Raw genomic sequence first — 12,810 nt, 5'->3', positions numbered from 1 at the left:
AAGAAGAAGAAGAAGAAGAAGAAGAAGAAGAAGAAGAAGAAGAAGAAGAAGAAGAAGAAGAAGAAGAAGAAGAAGAAGAATTGACTATCAAAGAGTCTCAAGCAGAAAGGCTGGGAATGTGGCTCACCAGTAAAGAACTTGCCAAGTTCTGGGCTCAGCCCTCAACACTGCCAAAAGGGAAATATTTCCAGTATGAACTCTAGTGCAGACATACAGACTTGGTTTTCTAACTCTCAAAATCAAGATGATCCTAAAAAAAAAAAAAAAATAGCAGTATGCCTGAAGGGAAGACGGCTATTTTATAAACAAAAGAGTACAATCTAGCAAGGATGTGGAGAATGTCGACTCCTTGTCCACCATTGGCGGGAGCATAAAGCAAGAGCGCTACTGTGGAGAGTGGAATTCGAGTTCCTCGAAATGTTAGACACAAAGTCACCATGTGAGCCAGCAGTTCCATTTTTATGTATATGCCCAAGAAACCTGAACGTGGGGCTCAAACAGTTATGTGTACAACACATACGGTTCATAGCAACATCATTCACAACTGCTGAAGGTGGCGACAACCCCAGGATTCACCAACACATCAATGGATAAAGCAAATACAGTGTTACATGGGGGAATACTATTCAGCTTTTAAAAGCTGCTACAACACTGATCCATGCTACAATGTGGGTGAACCCTGAATATATTAAGGATTAATAAGTCAGACACAAAGACAAATACCGTATGATTTGACTTCTATGAGATACCTGGAGTAATCAAGCAAATTCAGAGAGAAAGGAGGGTGTTTTTCAGCAGCTCGTGTGCAGGAAGTCTGTGTTTAAGTGGTGCAGTATCTCTTTGATGTGGTGGAAATGTTCTGGGGATGGATGGTGGTGATGCTTGTGTACTGATGTGAATGTACTTAATGTCACCATTCGCTTGGACATGGTTAAAATGGGGCTGGCAGTGTAGCTCAGTGGTAGAGTACCTGAGCATGAATGAGGCCCGAGTTTTGATATTCAGGATTGAAAATAAAAAAATTAAAGTGGCAAAATTTATGATATACCTAAGCACATATGCTACAGTTTAAAAAATAGAAGCGAACCTTGCATTATATAAATTCTTCACCCCCCAAACCAGCCCCATGGTGTTTTTTTTAAACAAACAACATAATTGCATGTAACAAATGGCACATGTCTATTTTATTGGCATGGGATCTCTTTGGTCTAAGGCAAGAGGATAAAGATGGTCTAAGTGGAGCAAGCGTGGTCTAAAATGAACCAAAAAATTCACATTAGACTTAAGATCTTTGGGTGTTAAAGAAGTGAGCCCATGTTTGGTAAAAATAAAATAGACCCAGTTCATTTTAAACAGGAGAGAATTGTGTTTTCAGAGTCCATGAAGGAATATAGTGGCAGATCATCTACAAATGTAGAGCTCACAAGACAACACGGACCTGTGGTTAAGGTGCTAATATTTAAATGTTTCTGCTCTGTGAATTCAGATGCTTCAAAGAAAAACAGTGGAGCTGTTTTAAGAAGATGAATACCCAAAGCCAAACCTGCATGCTGGGCCATTATCCCCTAACCCAGTACCCTTCACTAATGGCATTTTGGAGACAAACCGCATCTCCCCTAACACAAGCAACCAAGCTTCAAAGTGCAGCTCACTTAGAGCTCTTCTTCTGAGACAATGTGTCATTCAGAGATAATACTCACAAGGAAAGGGAATACTGAGTCTTTGTCTCAAAGGTGTTACTGTTTGGATCTGGACTATCCTCTGGGTGAACTGTGGGTGAACCCTGCCTCCTTCCTTCTCTGCTGGCTTCCTTCCCTGAGGTGCCATGAGGTGAGTAGCTTCCTCCCAAAGCCTTCCACCATGATGTACCTCCCTCGCTGCAAGCCCCAAAGCAACAGGGCTAAAAGCCTCCCAAACAGAGAGCCCAAATCACTTCACTCTAAGTATTCCCCTCCCTCTCATTCTCTTTCTTGTTCTTTCTCCCGTAAAGAAAGCTTTATTTACTACAAACATCCTAAGAATGTATTATACATGGTGCACATGTTAAAGATAACTAACTACTACCATGTATGAAAACTGAGGTTAAAACTTTTATGCAGGGCTTGAGGGATGGCTGAGTGGTTGAGAGCACTGAACCTCTCTGCTGCTCTGCTGAAGATCCTGAGTTCAAATCCCAGCAACCACATGGTGCCTTACCATAATGAGATCTGATGCCCTCTTCTGGTGAGTCTGAAGACAGCTACAGTGTACTTGCATATAAGTAAATAAACCTTTAAAAATACTTTTATACATTTTGCTATTGATCCTAAAAATTTCATGTATATTAAATTACACTCACTTCAGTAGTGTACATGGAATCAACTTGTCTTCTCCTTAATTAGGTATTTTGTTACAGTAATGTAAAGCAAGGCTTCTCTTTGCCATTTGGTTTGGATTATAGACCAGTTTCTGAATATGGCTCAAGACTAGTAGAACAGAGAAACCCTGTCCCAAAAAACCAAAAAAAAAAAAAAAAAAAAAAAGACTAGTAGAATCAGTTGACAAATAGTTAAATAAAGTGATGTGAGTTTTTTTTAAATGATTTAGGCCCTGATAGCCCACCACTCAGACTGAGTAAGTGGGAACTGGAAAATCTATTATAGCAGTTAAGAAATACATAGGTTGCTGGCTTCAAATTCTTAGAAGTTATTGTGGCAGAAAGCCTCCAAGATAGCATCCTAGGGCCCCATTTACATCCTTGTGTATGCAGTGTTCTCCCATAACAGATAAGGAGCAAATCCAAATGTTCCATAAATGAGTGAGTCAGGTTAGGGGAGCCAGAGGAAGCAGGGAGCTGGCCAGTCGGACTCGTCCTGAGCGAAATATAAACACCAAGAAAACCAAGGCAGTCTCTTTTTGTTATGGATGTCTTTCTAGACAAGGTCTCACTCAGTAGCCTAGACTAGCCTGGACCTCACATAGCACAGGCTGGCTTAGAATTCATTGGAAAGTTCTGCCTATTGGATTTGATCCACCAAATACTAAACTGTATCTAGTGCCACGGGCAAAGGAAGACTGTATGTGGAGAGTTTAAGCCTTACCATACCCTTTCCAGATCTGAGGAAGGTCTGTAAATAGGTATTCTTCATAATCCATTCCTTCATGCCTTCACTCAATGAAGAGACACTTATGTGTGGAATACCCACTGTACACTACATATAAAGCGGCATACCAATCCTGCACTGGCAAATTTTAGACCTTAAATCTTTCTATTTTGTGCTTTTTTCAGTCTGGGTTATTTGTGTCAGTACTGTACTTGCAGGTAATGCAGATCCCCTGTTTTAAGAAATGAGTTCCAGTCACAAATCTACAAATAAAGAATTATTATAATAATAGCATATTCATGAAAAGCAAATTACTTATCTTGGCGTTTAACATCCTTGTAACTATTCCTGTACTTTTAATGTCAACAGAAAAAAAGTAATGTCTAAGTCTGGCTGATACAGTAAATTAATGTTAATAACAGTTTTGACACTAATAGCAAGTTTTTAAAAGATAAACCTCCAGTCTCTAAGCTGGGTTTCATTTCTTAAAAATCACCTCCGCTCACTGTCACCAGACTCCTTAGGAACCATTCCAGCTACTATTTCGCCTTTGCCGGGAGCCTGAGAAGACGGGGAGGATAACGTTCCTAAGAAATGCTAGCTTTTCCCTGCCTTTTGCTCACCCCAGGTGGAGAGAACATCCACCCACTGCGTTCCACTCCGAGGGTTTCTGGCAGGGTCACATTTCTAAAGCGTGCTAAGCAAATGAGCTGCTACATGGCTCCATTAAAAACCACGTGCCACTCCTTCAGAGCCAGAAAACTGTGAAAATGCAAAGTAGTGAGGTCTACTCTGGCTGGCTCGAAGGGCAAGTTCAGAATTTAGATGCTGAAGACCAGAGAACAGAGTGCTCACTTTGACTGTCTTTGTGTTCTTCCACAGTGCTGTGTATAGACAAGAACATTAATAAATGGGCCATGAATTAAATGATCTGAACTGAAAATGAACAAAAAAAAAAAAAGAAGAAGAAGAAGTGAAAAGGAGCTGAGTGTCTGGTTTCTGCTTTCTTGCCAGTGCACACTGGAAGTTCTTTAATGGCACAATTAGCCCTTCCCTTTCAAACTCAGCCTACAGATAGAACATGGTTGGCTTATAACATTGTCTACAACACTAGGCTTTAAGCATCTCCTCCAACTCTCTTCTTTCTCTATACTAATTGGGTGTTTTACTTTTAGATAATCCTATAATGAATGAGCTCAAATGAGCAATGGCAGGAGTGACAACCCATCAATAAAATAATTAAGTAGAAGTGGATTTCCTTAGAGACTTCTCATATCATAATAGAAAATCTTGGCTATTTAAGATTAAGGAAATCAAATGGAATCATTTATCTTTGTTTTAAAAAGAAAGTTGGCTTGGGGCTGAAAATCCCCATCAACCTGTCTCATCTCTTCACACTCAGATGTGGGGTTGCAGCTGTGTACAAGATGGCTGGCTTGTTCTGCGGGTGCTGCCATCCAAACTCTGGTCCTCATGAGTTCTGCAGTAAGCACTCTGTTCTGATAAGACAGTAGGGTTGCTGGGTCTATCTTAGCCAAGAAAACAGGAGCGCCATGTTCAGGGAGAAACTCTGGTTAAAAGGAATAGGTGTGTAGGAAGGTGACAAAGAAGGGCATGCGAAACCTTTTTCTGGCCTCTGCACACAGACATCCATGTTCCACACGTATACACACATATGAAAACATACATAGCATTTCTTCTAAAAGGAAAGTCATTTTAAAGATATCTATGTCACAGAACCCTCATCAACCCTTCCAAAAGCGCTGGTTATTTAATTAATGGAGGGCATGTACGATAGAACTACCATGGTGGCTTCAGAATTTTCTTTTCTTTTTCTACAGTTATCAATCACAGTTGTCTAAAGAATTTAGTTGAGGAAAAAATATGCTTTTCCTTTCTTGGCTCATGGTCTCAGTCCCTTGAGACTTTTGGGACCTATACCAACAACTACATGCCAAAGAAAAATCAAGGTTTAATTGGCACAGTTACAAGGCAAAATTATGTTGCTTCTCTTTCTCTCCAGTGGTAGAATTCCTTGCAACACAACAAGAGGGTGGAGCAGCTCCATTCTTTTGCATTATCCTGATGGGCAGCATTGTGCTCCAAGCACAATACCCACTCCTTACTTACTGAGAGCGAGTGTGATTACTCTCAGGAGACCTTCATGAGCAAATCCATTGACACACAGATTGAGAACAAAGGAAAGGTTGCTGGTCCCTTATCCAAGATTCCAGCCATTCCCTTCTGCACCTCCCTGCCAATGTGAACTCTGCCCTGCTGCCTGTGGTCTATAAAGCATGGAAGGCTAACTGAAAGGGAACACTACCCATTCAGCTGTAGGAAAGTTGCCGTCCATTCTGAGCCGGGATGTTTGCTGAAGTACATGTTTTAAAGTCATCCACACATCTGTTAGGAACCCCCACCCCCACCCCCACACATACACTCACACTTTTCTTAAGTCTAAAGGCATCATTTCACCAAGCTAGAGTTGCGTGGAGTCATTACGTTGGTCTGTCACTGGTACTCTATCTGGGGTGAGTATGCATATGTTCATTTCTCTCTAGTAAAAAAAATAAATAATGCAACACCTCCCCAAACCCTTGTCCTTGTCCAGCTTTAATATGAGGGAAGGTGCCTAGTCTTACTGCAACTTGATATGTCACATTTGATTGATATCCTCGGAGGCCTGTGGATGGTGGAGAAGGGAGTAAGGGAGTAGGAGAATAAGATGGGGAGAAACTGAGGTTACGATATAATACATGAGAGAAGAATAAATAATTAAAAGAAGAAGAACCCTTGAACTTGACTTCCAACACAAGCTCCATGTTCCATTGACTTACTTTACCATTAACCGTAAGCTTTGTGTCGCCCCCAACTTGAAGACTAGGTTGAACTATGAGACCAACTTCTGCAATACCAGACATTCAAAGGTACATTCAAAGGACACGAATGGCTTCTAAGTTCTGGAAACAGAAACAGAGAAGAGCCCACTTTGTGTAGCATTTGGTACTGTACTAAATCACTATTTGAGGGCTGATTCAATAATTGAATAAGGACATGGACTTGGAGTGACTTGAGATGATGTCCAAGCGGAGGCTACTGTATAAGGGACAGTTTTGAGTCTGTGAAAGGAATTTAAGCTGAGAATGCCTGCCATTGCAGTGCCAATTGAAATAAGTACATACCCATGCGCCATCTGGCCCAAACAGTTCCAGGAAGTTGCCAATGAATTCTCTTGATTTTTCTTCCCACTTTTGAATTAGGTCATGACTCTTTTCTTCTACTCTGTTAACAAATTCCTTTGATCTTTCTTCCACATTCTTGACCTTTTCTTTCATCTTGTCCACCTGGTTCTGGAAACGGTACTTCTTCTCCTAGTTAAAATTGACAAGAGAAAGAAATTGATTCAGGAGGACATCAGAGAGGTTCGTCTGTATTGGTTATATTTTATATCAACTTGGGTTTGCTCGTAATGTGAAGAATAGATGTCATTATTTCTCGAGGGCTAGACTGATGGGAAGGCATGTGTCTTGCACATCAATCTCTTGGATATATAAATGGAAGTACAAATGTTGAACTATGTTCAATCTATTCAACATCTATGCGTTGAAATTGTATGAGAATAGAATACAAAACAATCAAATCCATCATTTACTGAGCAAATACTCCCATACTCTTCTGGAACTTAGACCAAAGGACACATTTGTATACAGAATGGCTGCTCAGAGCCTGAAAAGTTTGTTTTACTGAGGTATTATTAAAACCAATGCAGTTTATATTAAGTTGTACACTAACTGGGCTTAGGACCACTGTCTCATGCTAACATTGTCATTGTCATAGTTTCCATGAGGATAATTAAAGTGCATTGGTTTCCTTGGATATAAAGTTTTATTTTGATTGCATCTCTGGGTTCTGTGATTAGAGAACTTATACAATGGTGTTGTCTGTCTATGTTCCAGCAAGCCATATTGTGTTGGGCAAACCACTAATCAATTCTAAACCTCACTTTTCTCATCAATAAAATGGGAATAATAATCATCACTACCTCACAGGGTTGTTATGACAATTGGGTAAGGTCATGTATCTAAATGTATGGCTCAAAGCCTGTCATTTGCTCCCCATGTGTTAATTATGTTGTTATAAAGTACCACAGGGATTTATCTGCATTACCTGATAAACACATTATCTAAACAATGAAAATAATATCACACTAAGGGTCTTCCCTTTTGAAATCTCAATATTCTCTAAAGGAGTCATAGGGTATATACCTTTCTTTACTATGTAGAATCAAACTCATTTTGTACTTTAGAATTTTGTAAAATACCTCAAATATTATAAAACTAGATCAAGATTCCATCGTTTAGATATTCCAAAAGCATGTTCCTGCCCCAGTGTGAGGTTGGATATGAGCTGTGTGCTGCTACTGAGCTATATAAGACTCATATGTGCTACAGGAAGGCATTCTGTCTTCTATCATTTGCAGTGTGCTCTCACGTGAGCTGTTTAATGTTCTAAGCTTCTGTCTTCTCACCTATAAGTTAGATAGTGTCATCACACCCACCCTAGTAGGCTTATCACAAGTATTAAATGAGATGATGCAGTCAAAACACTTAGATGGGTAGCTCGTTGGCTCTAGATAAGTGTTAGCTGTTGTCTTTACATCAAGCTCTTTGATATTTTGTTCAACACTGGAAATGGCTATTTTGTTTAGTACTCAGTGACAACACATAACAGTAGAGTGAGCACTGGGCTGGGAGTCACAAGATTTAGAGGGGTACCGCCACCTCCACCTCTTCCCCCACCCTCCCTTGGCCTTGTCTACTCTCTGGGCTCCGTTTTCCTTATCTCAAAGTCAAGGGACATGGATTGGATGACTGGTCCTCATCAGGTCTCTGCCACTTCTGAGGTTCTGTGATTCATTTACACGCCCATCCAACACATTCAATTTCCTCTCTGAGCTGCAGCCAGGCTTGTTGTCAAAGAAAGGCAGTAAGCACACCCCCACTGTCCTCACGGTTCCCTGAGCTAAGTGGCTTATCTAAAGACCATTTAAAGAGACTGAGCAATAACTTTTGGAAATGGCTTGCTATGCTTGGATGGTTGACTGAATTCAATTTAAAAGAACAGACAGTTTAATTTATTGAAATAACCAGGGCTTTATTCTCTCTAAGATACCAAATCATCACGTTGGCTGAATTCTTTGCAGCAATGTGTTCGGGTGCCACTCGAACCCGGCATTTTCCATTTTGTTGCCTGGCTTGTACAAAGCTAGAGGGGCCTGCATCCCAACACTCCCTGCTTTATCAGGACAATGAATAATCACTGACTTACAATTAATGAGCCCCTCCTATTTTGAAGGTACCAATGATCAATTGTGAAAGATGCTAGATAATTAGAGCTGCACATAATTATAAATGCCTACTTTTGCAGACAAATTCCCCTTTGAAAATACAGTATCTATTTGGGGGCTGGAATTCTGTATGCATAGAGAGTATTTGTTTGGATCAAAATCATGGGCTCCTTGGAAGCCTGGTAACCCCAGTTGTCCAGACTCACTAACATTACCCCCAACCATCCTGCTACCCTCTTTGCCTTGTAACAGCTTGTTTTGCTTGTTTTAAAGATTGTTTTAACAGTGCTCTATTATTAAACTAACAGCAGCTCTGTGGGAACAATAAGGTAGAAATACAAAAGGAAGCCAAAGGCTTCAGGCTTTATTTAAGCAGCTGTAATTTCTCTGGACAATAAAAAACGCTGTTAAGGTTTCTAATGAGCATCTGTAAGGCCTTAATAAAATGAAAATTGTAAAACGTTAAAACAAGAAAGCCTTTTCTCTGGGCTTAGCATCTCATTGCTTCCGCCTGCCTTCCTTTCCTTTGAGAAGACAACACTTGCCTTTCCCCAAGGGGCAGATGTTCCAGAAACCCTTTGCCACTTCTGAAAACTAAAGAGGGAGTTTGGGGGCAGGGGAGGGAAGTGAGGAAGCTCCGCTATAAATGTGAAGTTGCCTATGCTCCCTGGCTGACTCGGTTACCTCTTGAGACACGTTTTCCTCATTTGTAAATACAGAGCTCATTTCTGGCCCATGGGTGCTGCTGTGTGCCTGTAAAGCCAACACTTGGCAAACTGAAGCAGGCAGGTCATCCTTTTGAGGCTATCCTGGGCAATACAGTGAGACCCTCTCTCACAAACTAAAGCACACTAAAGCACACCACTGTTTTTTTTTTTTAAATATGGATTAAATAAGACAACAATGAAAAGCACTAAGCGCATTGCACAGCGCACAGTAAACACAAGTCATGATAAATGTAGGCCTCATATAGGTGTGATATGGTGCCCCCCCCCAGAGTACATGGGGAGGTACACTTACGTTTATAAAGCTGACATTCAGCTCCTTGGCTGTGTACCCTCTCTGGAGATTACGCCGGGCATATACATCATAGTCACGGACAATTCTGGTGATGATGTCTGATGTTGAGATGCCTTCTGTTCTTTGTGTTGGAACAAACATACCTGTCCAAGTAAGAATAAAAAGATTAAGATAAAATTACAGTTTATATAGTTCCTTTTTTTTCTGGACAGTACTGGAGCTTCGGGGTAGGTCAGGGAAACTTTCTTTTCTGGCCTCAGCTGGCTCTTCAGCCATAGTACACTTCCTTTATCACATCACTGTGTAGTCATCATCCCAGGTTTGGCCCAGGAGACACCATCCACTCACCTGGCTCCTTTCAACACTCAGCTCTTCCTTCCTATGCTGGGTAGCCATTTCCTGACTGTATCACCCACAGAGTTCCTCCTCACCCTCATTAGTCCACCTTCAAGGCTGTACCTCTGTGAAATCTTTCCTGATGTGAACATGAGAACCCACAGCATTCTGGACATGAAGGGATCATCAGTTAACAACCAAAAAAAAAAAGTCTGATTACTGTCTCTGCACAGAAATAGACATTGTTTATGTGGGGACTTTTTACATTTTTGTTTCTTAAAAAAAAAAAAAAATAGAGGTGGGCATTTTAAATACTGGGATGCCTCGGTTGTTTTTGCATCACTGGGGTCCAGATCAGTCCACATGGAAGGTGCTGAGTGAATGCAAAGGAAATGCACAAGTGGATGAATAATAACTGAGTCAATGAATGAGTCAGCTCACGCTCTTCATCCCTCTCCGGAAGTCTCTGTCCCATTACCCCCCACAGGAAAAGGAGAAGAATGGCGCCTTTGTTGTCTCTATCTAAGGGTATGTGTGTGATGTGCTAAGTGATTCGACCTCCTCTAAGAGCAGTCTACTCTGCATGGGGGTTTGACCACTTTCATCTGGAATATGTGGGAAAGAGTGAAAATAAGCAAGCGCAAGGATGCCAACTTCCAGTGGCCCTATTAGATGTCCTTACAGTCTTCAAAGACATATTGGAGTTTACCAGCAGCACAGGCTAGAAAGGGGTCACAGAACTGTATTCATGCTCAAAATTCTGCTGCCAACAAAAATCATGTATCGGGCAGTTGAGATCTTTATAGCCCATATCATTCCAACCATGTTGAGATGTCCTGTATCAGCAGCAACAGTAAAGCCAAAGGGCACTGCGTTCTCCATTTACAACAAGCCATTCAAACCTCTGAAGGCAAGAGACTTGACCTTAGTTTCCCTAAGCTAAGAAGTTAGCTAGACAAGGTGATCTGGGCTCATTTGGGCCACTTTTGTACCCCAAGCTGTCTATATCCAATCATTGCACAATAACAAACCCACTCTTCAAATGCTTCACTAATTCAACCTCTTTTCTCCATCTTTAGCCAAACCTGATCCATCTTATTCAAAGATTACACCATGAGCTGCCAAGGGAGGGTGAAAAAGCTATCAGACTCCTGGACCTAGAATTAGGAATTATAAGCAGTTATGAGCTGATTGGCATGGATACTAGGAACCAAACCCAGGTCTTTTGCAAGAGTGGTATGTGATCTTCAACATACACAGCAAGGCCCACAGAGTCAGCCTTCTAAATGCAAGTCCCACTCCTGCTCATTCCTCTTCATTGGCTTTCTACTGTGTTTAGAATAAAGGCTTTAACGTGCCTCTGCCATGGCTTGCAGAATCCCCTTTCTGTGCTTCCTTCTAGTCTTAGGCTCATCTCCCAGCCTCTCCTCTTAACTCTCAGCCAAGGCTCCTGTACTGTACAAGGGCTAGAATTGGTTTGCTTATAGTCTATGAAGGTGGGCCTGTACTTAGCAAAACAGGCTTCTTCACTGTTCTTAAGTTTTTGGTTGTGAGCCTAGCCTTTAACGGCTGAGCCATCTCTCCAGCCCTTCTTCACTGTTCTTAAAACGATTGGCTCTCCTCCTTTCTGTCATAGTCTCTGTCTGCTTAACTCTTAGTCAGGTTTAGTGTCAACGAAATTAAGTCTCAACTCCCAAAACAGGTCTTTCTATTTGTCAGCCCTACCGCTCTCTTCTTTCAAATATTGCAAGGTCTTTGGTGGAACACTTCCACTAGCAACCATCTTTCTTGCCTATAATCTATATGAGGGACGGGACCACACCCTTCTTGTCTCAGCACCAGGTGACAGCAGATCTGGAGTAGCATACCTACCTTAATTGGAACAGTTAAAGACTTTCTGTTGAAAAATCCATCTCATCTTTCGTTGGGACTGATGAAATGTGAAAGTTCTTTAGTTACTAATAGATTTTAGCAAGTCACTTAGACACAGGGGACATGAGCTTGCCCTGTCTAAAGTCAGAGACTTGGGTCTCCGTAGCTGAGTAATGGAAAGCAGATTTGGGGCTGGAGGGGGGATTTGCTTTGGCTGCCTAAGAGGTAGGTCTCTGAAAGAAGCCAAGCCCTCTGCTGACATAATGAGGCACCCAGCTTCCTCCAAATCCTAATTATTGCTCTGCTAAAAATATTCAGTAATGAGCATGATCAGAGAACCTTTTTTATCATGCTTTTCAGAATTGCAGCGTTTGGTTATGGAGCTATTTTAAGAAGCAGCAAAGCACATGTTAATAAAGCAACTTTCAACAGTAGTAGGCACTATCAGAATGATAATGAGTAACATGGGCCTTACAGTCTATTGCATCTCAGCTCCATCTTTCCATCCAGCTTTGCCAGAGGGATTTTGACACTCAGTTCTGACAAACAGAGCACAGGGTTGCACAGCTTGCTTAATTTATGTTCATGATATCGCTTGCTTCGTTTAAAGTGAGTTTTTGACTTTCCAAATAAACCGTAGAATATAAAAGCTGCAAGTGGGCACCCAGGTCGTTTCTGAGACTCTTCCACAGAGGGGTCACTCTATGGCCTTCCCTATATATCCCAAATGGATCTTTACAGTGACCTTACCTCCTAGTGAGGCAGGTTCATGGACCATAAGGAAGGATCTCTGTGCAAAAGAAGTCACATACCTTAGTCTTGGGCCTGCACTTCCAGAGAAAACAACATGCCACCTGACCCTTCATTTAGAAAGTGAATTGTGGTGAAGGGTCACACTGGTAAGTTGCCCATGTTCCATTGCATGGCTCCAAAGGCAGCACTAATTGGACTCAGTGAATGAATATATATATATATATATATCTGCCTACCTAAAGAAGGTCCATGAATCTAGTAATTGCTCAGTCCACAAGGCTGGATGTTTCAGCTGCTTTCAGTATATGTTGGAATCCCAAAGAAGTAGGCTCATCAGAAGAGGTCAGTGAGAGCAAGCAAGCAAGCAAAAAGCGAATGAAAGCTTCTATCTTCCAG

At 41.4% G+C, this 12,810-nt stretch overlaps 1 protein-coding gene across 3 annotated transcripts in view; it reads right to left on the bottom strand.

Annotated features, from left to right (window-relative positions):
- Pcyt1b (phosphate cytidylyltransferase 1, choline, beta) overlaps positions 1 to 12,810 on the bottom strand; it is a 92,030-nt gene that overhangs the window by 10,731 nt on the left and 68,489 nt on the right. For all 3 annotated transcript variants that reach the window (XM_021187866.2, XM_021187865.2, XM_029534451.1), the window contains exons 6-7: positions 9,454 to 9,596; positions 6,269 to 6,457 (exon numbers count right to left, since the gene is read on the bottom strand). In XM_021187866.2, the coding sequence (XP_021043525.1) occupies positions 6,269 to 6,457; positions 9,454 to 9,596 (332 nt within the window). The remainder of the gene's footprint in view (positions 1 to 6,268; positions 6,458 to 9,453; positions 9,597 to 12,810) is intronic.

Source organism: Mus pahari, chromosome X, assembly GCF_900095145.1.
Source record: "Mus pahari chromosome X, PAHARI_EIJ_v1.1, whole genome shotgun sequence".
Taxonomy (NCBI): domain Eukaryota; kingdom Metazoa; phylum Chordata; class Mammalia; order Rodentia; family Muridae; genus Mus; species Mus pahari.
The sequence above is the reverse complement of the archived record's forward strand: the minus strand, read 5'-3'. Positions and strand labels throughout refer to the sequence as shown.